This window comes from Clinocottus analis, unplaced genomic scaffold (genome assembly GCF_023055335.1).
Source record: "Clinocottus analis isolate CAN_PGR_092001 unplaced genomic scaffold, fCliAna1.0.p SCAF_4, whole genome shotgun sequence".
In the NCBI taxonomy this organism is placed as follows: Eukaryota; Metazoa; Chordata; class Actinopteri; order Perciformes; family Cottidae; genus Clinocottus; species Clinocottus analis.
Window position 1 is genome coordinate 12,722,271 of NW_027176153.1, and position 18,485 is coordinate 12,740,755.

Here is an 18,485-nt window from a genome sequence, read left to right on the forward strand (position 1 = left end):
TTTGTTTCAAGACAATGTTGGAGCTTTTGACAGATGAAATTAGTTTCAGACACAAAACAACACAAGACTGACGTTATAAATCTCGTGAATCTCACTGACACATTAACACAAGGCTCGAACTGCAGTCCTTGAAAATACTATTTTACAGCGTATAAAAACAGTCAATCCTATTTAAAAAACTGAACATGTGATTTTTAAAAGAAGTATGAGGAGTCAGTGTTTGTTTATCTTAGAATTGATCATCCGAAGTGCTGCTGGTTTTGTTCTGTCTGAAAATTGTGGTCCGGACAGACTTTCTGCACCAGCCTGTAATCGGTGCCGGTGAAGGCAATGAAGATGCATATAACCTTAAACGGTTTGGCGCAGATCCAGGCTGCCTGGGACTGGGTGTTTTCTGAGTAGCAGGTCTGGCCCGGGTCATACATGCAGGGCTTGGTCTTCTTGGATCGGTTGGTTCTCTGGTATTCGACTCGGCAGTTGAGTTCGGTCACCATCACCATGTCCTGCTGCTGCTTCTGATGGTCTGCAGGAGTAGAGCTGGTGGACTGAGGTGCACTCAGCAACTGGGACGTCAGAGCTGGAACCAGTACTGAGTTTTTGGTGTGAATGCCCTGAGCCGCTGGATCCAAAACCTCCCATCCTACGGCTTTGGAGGGCGGGACGATGCTGACGGATATGTTCCCCTGACGGGACGAGTTGTGGCGGAAGTAGACACTGAATGTGCCGTTGATGTGGTCGACGATTTTCCCCGTCACCAGGAGGCTGAACTTCACTGTTTTCACGTTAAAGTAAAAATCGCCCCAGCCTAAGATCTTCTTAGTCTTTGGGGACGTTTTTGCCGACGGTTTGGATTTAGAAGCAGGACGGTGAAGATACTGGTCCAGGGCTTGGGAAAAGTTCTGTGGCCATCCATACGGGCCGAGAGAGCCGTAAGCAGGTGTTTTTTGTTTGGTGGAGATGATCTGGAGATCTTTGAAGGTATGTTTAACTTTCAAAGCAGCTCCCACAGCGTCCCCTGGCACTCCTTCTTCCTCTCTCCATTGTTGGCTCTGAAACTCCAAGGGCTTGGCAGTTTCTTGGACCTGTGGAGAACAAAATGTAAATTAATAAAAGCTTCAAATTCAAGGGCTCTTTTTTTCTTCATCCAAAGGGATTCTCACGAAACAATGAAAATCACATTCCTCATTTAAAGTTACCTTTATTCCACAGATGGTTTTGTTTTTTATTCAGCGTTAAGGTAGGTGCTGAACAAAAAAAAGCTTATACTGTATATTGCCTCCACACAGCGGCTAAGCTTCTGGCTCGCAGCTAACAGCGCTAACAGCGCTAATAATGGCAACCGTTAATGATCATACAATAAATTGGTTGATGGTTTTAAAGGTTTCCAGAAATTTCTGATGTACCTCCTCAATTCATACAAATAATTTGTATTGTCCACTTTAAACACGTGTCGTTTGCTCAAACAGGACCAGAAACCGCTTCAGTTGGGTCATTGTCAATCCACATTCATCAGAAGTGCTTTAATAGTTGTAAATCATTTCGAAGAGCTCATTCATAATACATATAGCCTCAGAACAAACAGGATGACCGCAAATGAAGGGCAGTTTCATATTTGCTCTATCACGAGGAGAAAATAATCGATTAAAATATAATTATGGCTTGATGTCCTCTAAATGAGAATGTCTTAAAATTGACTGTGATCAATAGGTAAGCCCCTGCAGGCAAAGACTACCACAAGGAGAACACACACACACACACACACACACACACACACACACACACACACACACACACACACGTTGCCTTTACACACATGTATTTGATTGTCCTACACTATTCTCTCGCTCCCTTGTTAAAACCATCAATCCTCTTTTCAATGCCACCTTGATGATGGACTGAATATCTCATTCAAACACTAAAATTGCATTAAAATAAATAAAATAAGTGACACTTTCTTCATTGCGTGTGTCAGTAATCAGGATGTGTATGGGATATTTCTCACTTGAAAGGAAGTGTTCATGCACAATAAAAGATTACCAGTTTTAACGATATTGAGCTCCCAGTAAGCGTAAACACAAATGATACGCTGCAGGTGAATTCAAGTGTCAAGACTTTATCATCTCTCTCAACACTACCAATTTTAAGTGGAAGCATTGGGATACAGTGTGGGAGACAAGTCAAAGTTGTTTATGCCTCTAGAATTGAGACAAGATATGGGCAAAAAGTTATACGCACTTTTCATTTTCATCATAATGGGTCGAAGGCAGATGGAGGTTTTGTGTATTTCTGAGTAAACAGCTCCATCATTCCTCACCAACAGGTGGGACTCACAACCACTCCACCCATCACAGCCGTGTGTACCTATCTCTGTAACCAAGTGAGCTCCAGCTGTGCCTATTGCCACAAGCCTAAATCTATGTGTGCTGTTCTCACCTTCACTAATTGGAGCCCACTGTGTGACAGCCTTGTCGTTGGCTCCGTGTCAAGATGCCAACACAGTGACTGCAACTGAGCAACAGTGGTGCAGAGGATGCACATACAACACAGAGGCACCTGCAGAAGCTGCACAACTGAAAAACCTAAGAGCTGTGATTGCATTTTAAGGGCCGAGATCATTTTTTTTTGCATTTGGCTAAAAAGATACTAACCGTGTCAGTGATTCAACTAATGAAGCATAAAACGAGCTTGTTCTAAGCTATCCTGCTGAGAATTTCCATGTTAAAGTTATAAATGCTGCAGCCTGCTGATCATGCAGCAAAGTAAATTAGATTAAAGACGAGAGACAATTAAGTTACAATTACGCCTGAAAGACAATTACAAATCACGACAGTTGAACAAATTACAATTTGCCGGAATGGAGGAGAACCATTTTGGCTGAACTTCACTATTTAATAGAGGAGAATAGTCAACTTTGATCAAGTCCTCCTAGTCTCACATCTTAAGAAACAAGTATCATATTCAGAGCTCAAAGAAAAGCAAATCACACCAGAACAAACGCATGTTATTCCGAGAGTTAAAGCGCCACAAACTTTTCAATCGAAGAGTTTCAAGTTGAAGCTGAAGTCAGATGAGAACATTCAGAGCAATTAATCCACTCGTTCTCAACTCTGTCTGCTTCTGTCAACTTACATAATATCCATAAAAAAAACTGCCATACAACTGATTATATTTTCTTTCTGTATTCTTTCTCAACAGAACGGTCTTCAAATATATCAGGAATTATTGATGCTGATTGATTATTGATGAATTCAGTACCAACACTTCTTCAGAAAAGAAAATGTTGAAACAAAGAAAGACCATTTTATTGGACACCAATGCATTAATATATGAACAGTGGCAGAACAGCATGAGGGAATTAAGCACACATTATCTGCACAACACTTCCAAGAGCCTAAACAACATCTTGCATTCATAATAAGCAACTCAGAGCGGTTCGCTGATCTTACTCACCGCTGAAGGGAGAAGACACAGACAGGTGATGGCAAAGTTCAAACACAGCGCCCTCATTTTGCAGCAACAGCAGCAACGTGTCTCCATGCAGAGAGCCCGAGTATCTTGGAGGCAATCTACCCGGCGGAATAAGTGATGAGTTACTGAGTTTAAGCTTAACTCACTTCAAAAGTGGAGAAGACGTTCTGCAGCGAGAGACTGAAAAACCCTCAAGATCTGGAGTGAATACTCAGCTCAGTGCGCCTTCTGCCCCCACTAGCTCTCTCTCTCTCTCTCTCTCTCTCTCTCTCTCTCTCTCTCTCTCTCTCTCTCTCTCTCTCTCTCTCTCTCTCTCTCTCTCTCTCTCTCTCTCTCTCGCTCTCTCTCGCTCTTTCTCTCTCTCTCCCCTCCGCCACACACATACACACACTTCTTTATTTAACATGACCAAACATTAGATGCCAGGAGGAAGATTGTATTCAGCAAGAATTAATCAATTAACAATAATTCGAATATAGTTGGTTAATTGGTAACGGTGCAATGTCACTCTAATTAAACAAACGCGCGCGAGCTCACACACACACGCGCGCGCGCGCGCACACGTCCATCACACTTGCCTCACTGCTCATTTTCACCACCTGGCCGGCCTTTATTATGACTCATCAACCCGGGGAAAGGTGCTCCCAGGCGGGCACAGTTTGACAGCCCTCCCCGCAGTCCCCGCGTACTGCGGCCACGGGGAGGCTGACAAAATGACAAGAGCTCTCTGCGGGAAATATTCAAATCACTGATAAGTTTGGTGGAATTCTGCCAGTGCCTCAGCTTTTCCGAAAAATTTAAGGCGACAAATCACTGGCTTCCAACCAACCAGAGACGTGAAAAGAGCCATTGTTAAGCTCCTCTGTTCAAACACGACTTCCTCAACTTTTCGGAGCTTATTTGCAGGCTTCGTGTGTAATAATTGATGATTGGCATAACAATGACGACGTTTCTGAATAAATCATTTATCTGACCAATAAAGAATGAATGATGGAAAGGAGCCGTGAAGCAGTTTTAAATCCTATAATGTTCTTGTCAGACAACAAGTTAAGGAATATTTTTGTTCTAACAGAAGTGAAACGTCTTTGGGGTTGAGATGTTTTTGTTCTTATGTCGTCTATTAATTAGTCACTTATCTACGACACACTTGTCATTTGACTCCAATAAGGATTTAGAAAGCAATAGTTTGTCATGGCACTATGTGACTTAAATGTTTTTTTATCCTTCTTTCGTCTTAATTTTGTCATAGGTAAAAACAACAAAAGATACATTACAAATTATTAGTTATGTAATAACCCAAGCATTCGGAGACATTGTTGTGAAAATGTTCATTTGTGACAACTTGTTGTCATAAAGTATGCATCCAGCGAGTATGAATGTGTAACGTGGGGACATGTAGGTTATCGTCTTGACAGACATTTCGTTTGCGCATGCGTAAACTAGATGCTGGTAATCTGTTGTTGGTGAGCAGAAACACTGTTCAAACTTGGGTGCTAGGGTGCGAAAATAGTTTGCACCCTAGTTTATACAACAGCCATGCGATCTTTTTGTGAAAATTAGAAAAAAAGAGTATTTGGCTTGAGCATTTTTTTATTATTAAAAGCAGAGGCGTGGTCTGATCACCATATTCCCACAATGCATAGCGCATACGTGTGGTAGTTTTGGCTTAAACCGCTTCTATTTAACTCTCTTCCATATTATTCCATAATCATATTACCTAATGGTGCGACTATTACAACGATGTGTTGTATAGAGATTATTTTGTAATTTCAAACAAGTTAAGCAATGGCGTTACGTAAACAAGGAACCATACGTGAATACTGTAATGCGGAGAATAGGCTCGGGCAGTCTTCCGTCCATGAAGTACACACTCTTGATTCTCTTCAGATCGTATAAATCTTTCGCCTTTTACTAAAGATTTCCGTGGAGAGGATCAATAAGAGTTTCAACTAATTTTTTGATGCTCTGCTCACGCGGAGCTTCCTAATGATGTATAAATATAATTAAGATCGATCCAAGGATTTATAACACGAGTCTGATTCCCATGAAGATCTTATATTGTGTACGTCGTGCGGATGCATTTCAAGAGTTTAGATCGGTTTTGTATGACCTGACCTGCATTTTGCAAAACAACAACAAACATTCATCCCTACTCATGTAATGTAAAACGAGGTCACGAGTTCTGCGTTAGCTGCTTGTTACACATTCATTTCCATCGGGAAGAATACAGTTCAAACCAACTCTTATCTGTCCGCCTCTCTCTCAAACGGCGAAGAAGACCTTTAAATCAGTTGCTCTACTACACCACGAGAGGGCGCCTCTCAAATCTGTACCCGAACCACACTATACAATTATTAGTGTTTCAACTCCCACCTCAGAGTGTCATTATTTCGTCTTCCAGTTTCAGTGACACAAATGCAGATTTCATCTCGAAATATCCTGCAAATAATACCTTTGTGTATCCCCTCGTGTTAAATCAATAACAACAGTCTAACAGATCCCATAAGTTTTTTTTTTGTTGAATGCCCAAATCCAAAGGTTTGAATTCCTACCAAAATGTAAAATACCGATCTGTAAAGCATGAGATTATAATCTGTGAAGGGGGGGGGGGGGCTGCATCCCGCCAAGTAGCCTGTGGGGGCAGCAACACAACATCGGCGTGAAATCTGCAGAAAATTAAAGAACGAAGAAGAAGCTGTAGCAGCAATAGACGCTGTTCATCACCTCAAGTTACCAGGCAGTCGCTCTGGGTCGTCCGTGGATCTGTTGCACGTGGCTGACACTTAAGTGGCGTCGCAGCCGCTTGTCCTGTGTGCCAGCTGCTGAAGGAGGAGGAGCGTTTATATGCGTGATGAAAACAATAACAACAACAACAACAACTCGTGGACGAATAAGCCAAGTGCACCAGATGAAGAGCAGATGTATGACCCGACCAGCTGGAATAGGTAGGTCCGAGTGTAAAACCGTGTTATCCCGCGAACTGCAGAGCTTTTAGAAGTTAGTCATGGATGCTCGTGATATTGTTAAGATTGAAGACTGTGACTATGCTGCTATTGCTGTTGCTGCTGCACGCAATCAACAAGAAGAAATGGGTGACACCTCAACAACAAAACAGCAAAGAAGAAAGAAGAGTGCAATCTGGAAATATTTTACAATTTGTGACGACGACGTCACGAAGGTGGCATGCAACATATGCAAGAACGTCGTGGGCAGAGGCAAGAATTTAGGACATCTAACCACCAGTAACATGCACAACCATATGTATTACAAGCATCGCAATGTGGTCGGCATTCGTGGCTCTCAGAGCAGCAGGAGGTCGCAGCCGAGCCCTGCAGCTCCTGCTCATGCACCTGAAGCCCACGATCGACCAAGCTGTGCGATTACCCAGGCGATCACCGACGGCGTGGGGGAAATGATCAGCATGGATCTGTTGCCGTATTCGTTCGTGGAGAACTACGGGTTCCGTAAACTCATGAAATTGGTGGCACCCCATTACTCACTCCCAGCAGGCATCCACTTCAGTAACAAAGTCGTTCCACAGCTTCATCAAAGAGTGAAATCTAAAGTGAGTGAGAGCCTCGTGAACATGGAGGGCAATGTCGTGCACTTCACGGCTGACATCTGGACCAGGAAGTTCTCCACCAGCGCCTACCTTTCTCTCACAGGACATTGGTTTGTACAGCACATGTCAGGTGGGGGGGCCGTGATGCACAAACGCGCCAGTGCGTTGCTCGGCATGAAGGTCATCGACACGGAGTACACTCCAGCAGAAATCCTGCAACACCTTCTGGGCCTTGTTGAAGAGTGGCAAGCTGTGGTTCCACACAGATTTGCTGTCGGGTTTTTAGTCACCAACAACGCAAGTAACATGGTTAAAGCCATGTCAAGCAGTGGCTTCCAGCACATTCGATGCATGGCTCACTCCATACACTTAATCGTGACAGGGGCTATCGAAGAGTGCCACGGTGTGTTTACCGTGATCAACACGGCTCGGAGAATTACCAACGCCATACATATGTCAAACAAAGCCGTAGCTAAGCTGCACGAGGTGCAGGAGCGACTGGGACTTGCGGAGACGGCCTTGACTCACGATGTGCCGACCAGGTGGAACACTGTGTTGTTCATGCTGCAGCGCCTGCTGGAGCAGAAGAAAGCGCTGATTGACATGTCGGCAGAGGTTGACCTCGGTGGGTCTGTCGCGGAGCCCCAGTGGACTTTGATGAAGGCCATTGTTAAAGTGCTGGAGCCGTTTGAGGAAGCAACGCGCACAGTGTGCCAAGACGATGCGTCCATTTCCTCTGTGATTCCATGCATCCAGGCCCTCAGAGCAGCGCTCAAGGAACTCATCACAAATAAGGATGTGAGCGATCTGTTGGTGACTCGCAAGCTCGTCGAATTACTGCAGAGCCACCTCGAAGAACACTTTCAACATGTCTTTGAAATGCCCACCAACACCTATTTTAAAGCCACACTCCTGGACCCACGATTTAAGATCATGCCCATGGCGCTGCTCAGCCAGCTGGACTTTGAGAGGCTGAAAGCCGCAGTGACGGTCGAGGTCGAGGAGTTGCTGGAGCAGGACCGGATGCTTTCCGCAGGTGAAGCTGGCTCTTCATCAGGCGTGGCGTCAGAATCAGAGGACACCAGCAGCAAGCCAACAAGCCTCTTCTGGGGTGCAATGCAGAGTCTTGTAGCAAATAACGCAGCATCCTTGTCGAAGACGGTGACATCGCTCGGTTTAGAGACCTACCTGGCGGAGAGCAACCCACAGTCTCTGGCCTCTGACCCGGTGTCTTCATACTGGTCGGCAAAGATGGCACAACATCCAGCACTGGGTCGAGTGGCAGTCAAATATTTAGCCTGCCCTCCGACGAGTGTCTCCTCCGAGAGGCTCTTGAGCACCGGAGAGGATATCGTTGCTCCAGATTACAGACTTCTCCCTGTCGATGTGCCACAGCTGGTTTTCACCAAGTACAATTTGGGGAAATTTCATTAGCATTCTGTTCTGCTCTATTGTCGTAAAGATGCTCCACTCTTTATATTACAGGTGCTGCTCTGTTTTATGTGTCAATGTTCAAACCTTGAATATTTGTAGAAATATAGAAACTGACATGAGTTTGGAGTGAAATATATGTTGATGTGTATTAGATCCATGAGGTTAATTACTACTGGATCACAGGTTTTTTTTCAGTCTGGAGTTAAACGCATGATGCGAGCTAAAACTGCATAAGTTATAACTGACTTACCCAGCCGGTAAGAAGTGTTACACTGAACATACTACATGATGCCCCATGCATTAAACCATAAATAGAGGCCCCAGTACATCTCTCTCCATCTCCTCTTTTGTTTCAGACACCATGTTGCCTTTTTGGAAACATTTAAAAGAAAGTTGTGTAGGTTTATAAATGCACTTCAGGTTTATTATTTCAAACATTTCTACTTCAAACATTCGTCTAATTTCATCAGTAGCACTTAGTGTAAACTTTAGAGACCATTTGGAGCAGCATTGATGTTTCATATCAATTACAGCAGTGATTTATGACCGTGTGGAAGGCTCTGGTTGTCTTTATTCTTTGATGCTATATAGCTATAATAAGCAAGTAACTTAAAGCATCCAAAACCTTTTTCTTAACATGCTGTTCACAACAAAGACAGTACATCACCTGACTGTCCTATACATGCCTTAATCATCCCTCCTGCTTTACTTTGTGTTAAAGTCACAAATACATCACAGCAAATGCACTTCTGCTGTTACAGACAACAATTTGATTCTTCAATAGATAACAAATATAGAAAATTGCTGAAAGATCAGTCGGATCTCCAGAACAATTAAATCACTTGTGCTGATGTTTAAAGTGTATTGCAGGCTCTTTCAGTATGTGTTTAGTTTTTTATGTCACAGTGATCTCCTCCAGCAAATCAGCAGGGAAGTAGCCCAGCTTGCGTCCAGTGCTGACCTTCAAGTAGCCGCCTTTCTCATCTCCTTTCTTCACAACAATCTGAAACACACAGTGACCACAGCTAAAATAAACATCTCAGCAGGGGTATTGACTTGATACATCCTCATTTTAAAGTCCTTTACAGACTGAGTATGTGCAAAAACAAACCTTGAGAAAGATGCTGATCACATCAGTGCAGTTACCTGATCTTTCTTTAGTGTGATTTGTCCCATCTCTCTGTTTCCTACAAAGGAACGTAACACCTTGAAAACTCTTTCCGATGCACGCACTTTTATGAGGTAGTTGGTGGGGAAGTAGCCCGACTTCTCCCCCATCTTTCCCTGAAAATAGAGAGGAGACTTTGAGTTCATCCTCCACAGGTAATGAGACCAAAAAAGGACACGACTGAAACTGGTTTTCTGCAAACGGCACATTTAAAGGTGAAAGCTAAAACAATCGAGAGATGATAAAGTTCAACTCACCCTCCACCACTCTTCATTGGAGTCATCCAGTACTGTGATCCGATCACCAGGGCTGATACACAAACAATACATTTCATTTAGTGTTGCTTTTCTGGTCAACAGGTACATTTCAATATTAAAATAAAATCAGGTATGGTTGAATAAGTTATGATATATACGGTATGTGATAAATGCATGCTGGGAATTATATGCGTCTTTCAAACATACTGAAAGTCCAGGTCGTCTTTCTCTATGGCCTTGAAGCGGTAGAGAGCCAGGTAGTAGTGAGTCTGGGAGAAGGTACCTTTGCTCTGTTGACAAAACAGCACCGATGCTACGGCATGTGACAACAAATTTATAAAAACTCATGTACACATACATTATTACAGGAACAGGGCAGTACTTTTAGTCAGTGGTGGAAGTAGTATTTAGAACTTTACTTAAAGTAGGACTAAATACTAAATGTAAATGTCCTGCATTCAAAAACGTACAGAAGTAAAAGTCTTGAAATGCCAAAAGCAACTCTGCACAAACAGGCCCAATACTATATATATATATATTCTGAAATGGGCCTGTGTGAAATAATATAAGATATCTATTGGGTAACTTTAAATGTACAAACAAACAAGTAACTAAGCTTTTAAAAATAAATGTAGTGTAAAAAATACAATATTTGCCTCTGGTTTTGTAAAGTAGAAATGTAAAGGAAATGCTCAAAATTATGCTCCAATACTTCAGTAAACTTACCTACTGAAGTATTGTTGCTTTAAGTAACATTGTTTTGTTAACATGTTTTCTGACCTTGTCATCCGCTTTGTCTTTCTCCTTCTTATCATCAGGCTTCCCTGTAGGAACATCAGACATCAGAGTCACCAACAAATCCTTTACTTTTGATGATGGACCCAGTAACCTTTTTATTTAACTCGTACTGCATTTTGATATTATTTCACACATTCTATTTTAGATGTAGAAATATGCAGAAATTCTTATTTTTAAGAATATGTTTTTTTTTCTGGTGTGTGATTTACAGTCTACACCACAGAGCACATCTTACCTTCTCCACCCTCCTCATTCTCTTTGGGCTGTTGGTTCTCCTCTTCTTCTTCCTCCATCATCATCATCATCTAGAGAGGAAAAAACAGTGTTTAGCACAACTGTACACAAATAGCATAATTCATATATTTTCAAAACATTATTTTTGCTTTAATACTTTTATGTCTGAATTTCCTACTTTAAGAAAATCCTCTGCTGGCGGTATGCAAATTTAATGAATGAGTGAAAGAGATGTAGCAATTCTATCAGAGGATTTTAGGTTTTGCAATTTGATTAAATGTTTATTGCGCACTCACATTTTTCTTGTCATTTTCATTCTTTTTGCGCTCCTTATTAGCCATAATGACACCGACCCGCAGGGTGTCGAAGACGGGGTCGTTCCGGTTCGGGTTGTCTTGTTACGGACAAAGTGGTTGTTCAGATTATTAAATTTAAAGTACTGCTAACTAGATTATACACTTTCACAAAGAGGCTGTACTCTTTCACAGACAATAAATTCATAGATAAAAAGGTTAGGATACTAGATAGCCACGACACAAGCTGTTATCCGGTAGACTCACTTGGATCTGGTATGTCACTGGTGTACAGCGGGGAGCTGTAGGCCCGTCTGAAGCCAGGTGGCTGCAGGAACCAAATAGAGCATCTTGTTTCACAACTTCCAACCATTTTAGTTATGAATATCTGTCCCACTAGGGGTAAGGTCAGGGGAATATGTTCTTTAGAGAGAGAAACAGGACTCACAATTTTGCCAAAGCACTTCTGGAACTCGACGTAGGACTGACATGCATGGTGGATGTTGGTCTTGCAGTTTTTACACCTCAGAGCAAACTTGTTGTTCACTGAAAAATAAACATTAGAACAGCCAATATGAAGTATTATATGTAGAAACGAAAATCACATGTAAGACAGCATAATGTATTGTTGTTTGTGCGTATGTTTTTTTGACATAATTACCAATACATACAGACTATCATGCGAGCGCAAACGTCACAGAACTTGGGTTTTTTGCAATAATGGTCCTTGAACTTGTGGGGTTTGTCGTTAAACCGGACTACAGGAGGAGGAGGTTCTGGTTCCTTCTCCTCAACCTCCACTTCCTCGTCATATATGAAATAGACCTGGATACACAAAGGGTTATTTTAAACACAGTATACAGGGGCAACGTTTTGATGCTCCCAGGGAAGCTTTGCCTGCAGGGGTAAATCATTTCATCAATAGAGACAGTCATACTGAGTGAAGACTTTCGATGAATTGTGTACCTCAAAGAGAAAAAAAGAACCCTTCCATTTGATTTAACTAAAAATGTGCACATACAGTCATTACTCTCATGTGAAGTTTCACAAGATGTGCATTTGGCTGCTCAGTTTCACCTTTTATTTTCTAACCATATGTCCCTCACAAAGCAGCCAGAATTGTTACTTCATCCTATGGGGATGAAAGACAAAAGACTTAAATTCAAACTCCATGGACGCTGCACTGCGTTCCTGTCAAAGCTGGTGGCTATTTTAAACCAGCCCGGGAATGGCACGGCTAACAGTGGGGGGTTTAGATGGTCCTGTCACTCACAGTGTCTCCCTCCTCTCTCACTACATTTTCAGGAGCTGGAGGGTTGTCATGGATATCCACAGAGTTTTTGTCATCCTCCCTGACACGCACACACAAAGAAAAGAAACACAAAGCCATGAGTCAGATCAAATGATCTAACTTGTGATATGTATATCAAAACCTTCCTGTAAAATGTATCTCTCTCGCTCTCTCATTTGTTTTTAAACATGTAAAGCTTAAATAGAACATTTTAAAGTTGGGGTAATATGTGGAGTGTGTAACCTCACAGAGTGACCTAATGTAACCGACATGCTTTGTGCCGATATCAAGTTGCCATTCCACCTCCAAATAGTTGAGTCTTGATTATTTATTCTTGGAGACTCCTACGACACATTTCCTCAAATGAACATGTCACTGCTTTATCATTTTTGTATTTGAATATACTGGAGGAAGACCATGTTGATTAGGAGACTTTTGGTGTAACATTTAGCTCACTACAATGTGAACTGAGACTTGTGGAGATGGCGAAGGCGTGCAGGCAAGAAAAGTAGGGCGAGCATTACATTTGTATTGTAGAAGTAATTTAACTTAATACAGGAAATATACTCACTGGTCCATGTTGTTTGGTGGATAAAGTCACTACTGCCCCACCTACAAATATACATATACAGATGTATTTAATAGTATTTTCTGAAGCAAATGATTGTGAGTTTTGCAACAAGTCATGCAGTGGGATAATGGAATAATCTTTACTTAATTCAATAAAACCAATTAAAAAATAATTCCTTTAACAATGATGGCCAAGATGGCGGTGAAGGTAAACGTTGAGTTCATATTGATTTCATACAGACAAGAAAAACAAAACAATACATTCGAGAATAAAAACCAGTCTACTCATGAACAGAAGAGATTAAATAGACATAATCGTACAATCAAAAAGGCGTCAAGACAATACAATTGTTACCCACTGTTACCAGAACAGTTTGTGTTTAAAACCTCTATTCTATTAATTCTCAAATACTGTGTCTACAAAAAATCTGTGTGAATGTAAATTGTTATATATCAACAAATACCACAGGTCAAAACACATTTTTCTAAATGTGAATTAAGACACAACTGAATGAAATAAGATTATATTCAGCATTTACATTTGTCATGGAGGAATTCTAGCACCAAGTCAAATATGTTTGTGCTCTGTATGCACGTATGACACAAACAGTATGTATTCTTGTGTCTGTACTAACAAAAAAACGTTACATGAAGCTGTACACTCCCAGACACACATACTTTACAAGTGCCCTTGTCCGCCTGTCCTTAACTATTCTAGAGTTGTGAAATTTAATCTCATCACATCTAAATTTGGGTGCCTCTTCCAGTTGGGAAAAGAAGAGCAAAATTCTCAAAAATGTGATCAGTTTTTGTGAATAGGGCAAAAATAATTCTTAATATGGCAGTCATTCAACTACTACAATGCTTATGTTACTATAATGCTTTATGTTACTACATTGCAGAAATGGAAATGATAAACTGACTTACTTGCTTTTGTCTTGTAAACACATTTTGTAATGGAATAACTCAAACTTTAAACTGGAACATACCTTTTGTCAAGATCCACGCAGCTCAGAGAAGAAACGACAACATCCAGTGTGTGGGTAAATCTCTCAGTGAGTCCTTCACCTGCTGCCGATAACTGGAGCACTGTACAACCAGTGGATCTGAAACCAGCCGACCAATGTGCCTCCTCACTTGAGGCCTTTGGACATATGTGTTGACTCTCGCAAAGTCTGGACCCTTTTGTTTATTCCCTTTATAGCTTTTTTAAAGATAATTTCCAAGGTGATTTCAGGCTCTGGTGTGACACATATATCAGTTATTGTGTAATTTAGTATGATTTTGTGCGTGTTTGTATGTGTGTTTGTGTGTGTGCTCGGCTGAGCAGTCATGTGTCAAACTGACTGTTTACGACAGCTGGGGACCTCAGTGTGAGTGCCGATGACGAAGGGAAATCAGATACTTTTCTCTCCCTCAGTGCTCATACTGCTCACTTTCCTCATACTTGTATTGCTTGGAGACAAAGAACAAAGCACAAACCTACGTGTCACCTTTTTATTTCACGTTTTATTTGATAATTGACATCAGTTTTTAAGTCCGCTGTAAATCACGGTGACCACAGTGGTCTTTGGAGGTTTTATTGGGGGGAGGGTCTTAAAAAAAATCTAAAAACATAAAACTTCCCTGCAAATGGTGTGTGTTTACAACTCATGATTCACTTGAAAATGAAAATTGAAGGTCTGTCCTGGTGGTGGTGCTAGAGGTAACATTATCAGGTCACCAAAATCAGGGCCCGATTAATGAGCTGTGGGCCTCGACTTGGCACCGTTTTTTACCAACCTTCTGTTGGTGATGAGCAATTACGTTTTGGTGACTTTATAAGGCGCACATATATTTAGGAATTTGCACCATGTAAGGTCAGTATAAACTGAATTGATACTTTTGTAGGTCTTTAGGGCCCCGTCTACAAAAGTATTGAAGATTCAGATGTCAAATTAAGGCCCTTATCATTGTAGTTTATGTACCGGTAATGCGGCATTACCAAACAAATTGTAATTAATCTAATGATCGCACACCCATTTCCGTGAACCTGAAAGCACTACGCCCCCTGGGTGTTTCAGGCCAAGCAGTTGCCTACTTTGCTATGTAGTCTATTTCAGTCTTCACCAACAATTATAGTATGCCCAGACGCCACCAAACACACACAAACAAGGCAATAACATTACTGCCTGGACATACTTTTTTTTCTATATATGATCCAACACAAATGTAGCCTCTGCATGGTGGAATTATTTGGGATAAACAGGGGATGAAAGAAAATGAGATGTATTAACTAGAAAATTTCGCAAGAAATTTTGAAAGTGTGGCTACTACTGCCGTAAGACGTCGCAATATATAGCTTTTGTTTCTGACGCCCGTCTCTCCTCCAAAGCACTTGAGTTGGTTTGTGTGTTAAACTGATTGGCTGATATGAAGCACCTGTGTGCTGCCGTCGTCATGGTGACCAAGTGAGCGCCAGCAGACTGATTAGAGGCAGACTGGACTGTGGACTTAAGGAAATAAACTACTGAACGTCCTGAACACACACAAACGTATATGAAATATCATATGACCTTATTAATGATCACAGTGTTGACAACTACACAATATAAAACACACGTAAACGTCTTTGTGTGTGTGTGTGTGTTTGTGTGTCTGTTTGTGTGTGTGTGTGTCTGTTTGTGTGTGTGTGTTTGTGTGTCTGTTTGTGTGTGTTTGTGTATGTGTTTGTTTGTTTGTGTATGTGTTTGTTTGTTTGTGTGTGTGTGTGTGTGTGTGTCTGTGTGTGTGTGAGACAAACAGACAGAGAGACAGAAGTCATCTGTGTTGTGTGTGCGTGTGTAAGTGTCTGCGTGTCTGTTAAACTGCCCTAACGAGAACACCTGTGGGTCGCTAGAGCAAAGGTTGCCATGGTGATGACTTCAAAGGGACTTCCTTACGCTGAGCTTAATAGACCTAAATACTGTGGAACTCCTTTCAAACTATTTAAAAAAAATGGTACTTTAAAAGCCACTATTGCTTCGATATCGCATATTGAGCGTTAGGAAGACCTGATGAACAGATACTGTGACTGGCGAGTCTGTACGATAAAACATGTGTCTGTACGGGCGATTTACAAATCAGGTACGAGCTTCAGGGGAGACGTGGCGTTGGAGGGAGATTTAACATGGCGGCGGATGGCAGAGCGAGGTGGACCTGCTCTCACATTCAGTCCGATTTCAAGACGTCTGAGTCTGTTGGATTCCTATCGACCGCAGTTTATGACAGAAGACAAGATTTCCAACGTTTCTATCCAACAATGGTGTATGAAGAGTGAACATTGTGCGAGTAAAGACAAAATACGTTTTATTTTTTTAGCAGTTTCTGTCGCTTCTTCTCACTCTGTTAATTGGTGCGCCACCCTCTACGAACATTTCGTGAAATTTTTTTGACAGTTTTTGACGTTTTTTGCATTTTTCGGGAAAACGGCCGGGCGAATCTCTTAGAAAAGTCATACCTCACGATTCCCGCGCAAACCGCACGTTTCGATGTATTTTTTACGCATGTGCTGGCAACGCTCTGGGAGGAGTAGTGGTTTGACTATAAGAAGAATAATAACTAGAAATTGCATTTCCTGTGGAAAATGCGTTGGAATGCAAAAAGCTGAAGCATAAAGCTGAAATATTTGAAAGAAATTGCTGAATGTAGCTGAAAATAGTGAAATAAAGTTGAATAAAGCTTAAAAAAGCTTAAAGCTGAATATATATGAAACAGCTGAATGTATATGAAAATACTGGAATATTTATCAAAACAGGTGAATATATATGAAAATAGTGGAATATATATGAACATGTAAAGAAAACTACCTGATGAAAAGTGTTGAAGCCCAAAAGCATTAAACTGAACTGTTGAAAATCCTTGTTGTTTAAATGTATAATTGGAAAAGGTGAAAGAAAAACTGCATCATCTAAACACTGAACATAGTGAAATATTGTTGAATAAAGCTTAAAAAAGCTTTAAAAAAGCTGAATATATTTGAAAATAACAAAACAACTGAATAAAACACCTGAATATGTATGAAAATAGTGGAATATATATGAACATGTAAAGAAAACTACCTGATGAAAAGTGTTGAAGCCCAAAAGCATTAAACTGAACTGTTGAAAATCCTTCTTGTTTAAATGTATAATTGGAAAAGGTGAAAGGAAAACTGCATCATCTAAACACTGAACATAGTGAAATATTGTTGAATAAAGCTTAAAAAAGCTTTAAAAAAAGCTGAATATATTTGAAAATAACAAAACAACTGAATAAAACACCTGAATATGTATGAAAATAGTGGAATATATATGAACATGTAAAGAAAACTACCTGATGAAAAGTGTTGAAGCCCAAAAGCATTAAACTGAACTGTTGAAAATCCTTCTTGTTTAAATGTATAATTGGAAAAGTTGAAAGGAAAAGTGCATCATCTAAATACTGAACATAGTGAAATATTGTTGAATAAAGCTTAAAAAAGCTGAATATATTTGAAAATAACAAAACAACTGAATATATATAAAAATAGTGGAATATATATGAACATGTAAAGAAAACTACCTGATGAAAAGTGTTGAAGCCCAAAAGCATTAAACTGAACTGTTGAAAATCCTTCTTGTTTAAATGTATAATTGGAAAAGTTGAAAGGAAAAGTGCATCATCTAAATACTGAACATAGTGAAATATTGTTGAATAAAGCTTAAAAAAGCTGAATATATTTGAAAATAACAAAACAACTGAATATATATAAAAATAGTGGAATATATATGAACATGTAAAGAAAACTAACTGATGAAAAGTGTTGAAGCCCAAAAGCATTAAACTGAACTGTTGAAAATCCTTCTTGTTTAAATGTATAATTGGAAAAGTTGAAAGGAAAAGTGCATCATCTAAACACTGAACATAGTAAAATATTGTTGAATAAAGCTTAAAAAAGCTGAATATACTTGAAAATAACAAAACAGCTGAATAGATATGAAAATAGTGGAATATATATATGAACAGATAGAGAAAGGGAGGGAGGGAGACAGAGAGAGAAGTCCTGTGTGTGTGTGCGTGTGTAAGTGTCTGTGTGTCTGTTGAACTGCCCTCATGTCAGAGGTTGCCATGGTGATGAATTCAAATATCGGCAGTTACAATTACTAACTGCCGATGATTACATGGAGTCAATGCTGGGAAACACCTATCCAAAAATCACCCCAAAAACATACTTAAAAAGCCCCGATTGCTTCAATATCGCATATGAAGCGTTAGGAAGACTTGATGAACAGATACTGTGACTGGCGAGTCTGTACGATAAAACATGTGTCTGTACGGGCGATTTACAAATCAGGTACGAGCTTCAGGGGAGACGTGGCTTTGGAGGGAGATTTAACATTGAAGCGGATGGCAGAGCGAGGTGGACTTGCTC

General features: G+C 40.6%; 3 protein-coding genes and 1 non-coding gene across 4 annotated transcripts; 2 read left to right on the top strand and 2 right to left on the bottom strand.

Moving 5' to 3' along the window:
• Positions 1-219: 219 nt before the first annotated feature.
• Positions 220-3,645, bottom strand: LOC137800855 (neurexophilin-2-like). Its single transcript, XM_068598214.1, has 2 exons — positions 3,451-3,645; positions 220-1,082 (listed from the first exon to the last, which is right to left on the bottom strand). The coding sequence occupies exons 1-2, from the start codon at positions 3,535-3,537 to the stop codon at positions 240-242; spliced, it is 930 nt and encodes a 309-aa protein (XP_068454315.1). The 5' UTR covers positions 3,538-3,645; the 3' UTR covers positions 220-239.
• A 1,690-nt stretch (positions 3,646-5,335) lies between these two features.
• Positions 5,336-5,449, top strand: LOC137801237 (U5 spliceosomal RNA). The gene has a single exon (XR_011079704.1). It is a non-coding gene; the product is annotated as a U5 spliceosomal RNA (small nuclear RNA).
• Positions 5,450-6,472: 1,023 nt separating this feature from the next.
• LOC137800840 (zinc finger BED domain-containing protein 4-like) lies at positions 6,473-8,464 on the top strand. Its single transcript, XM_068598195.1, has one exon. The coding sequence runs from the start codon at positions 6,473-6,475 to the stop codon at positions 8,462-8,464; it is 1,992 nt and encodes a 663-aa protein (XP_068454296.1).
• A 393-nt stretch (positions 8,465-8,857) lies between these two features.
• On the bottom strand, positions 8,858-14,223 carry stac3 (SH3 and cysteine rich domain 3). The gene is made up of 13 exons (XM_068598574.1): positions 14,065-14,223; positions 13,077-13,117; positions 12,488-12,566; positions 11,886-12,039; positions 11,663-11,760; positions 11,482-11,542; positions 11,218-11,315; positions 10,923-10,992; positions 10,670-10,713; positions 10,097-10,179; positions 9,890-9,941; positions 9,611-9,748; positions 8,858-9,467 (listed from the first exon to the last, which is right to left on the bottom strand). The coding sequence occupies exons 2-13, from the start codon at positions 13,082-13,084 to the stop codon at positions 9,360-9,362; spliced, it is 993 nt and encodes a 330-aa protein (XP_068454675.1). The 5' UTR covers positions 13,085-13,117; positions 14,065-14,223; the 3' UTR covers positions 8,858-9,359.
• Between the last annotated feature and the right edge of the window lie 4,262 nt (positions 14,224-18,485).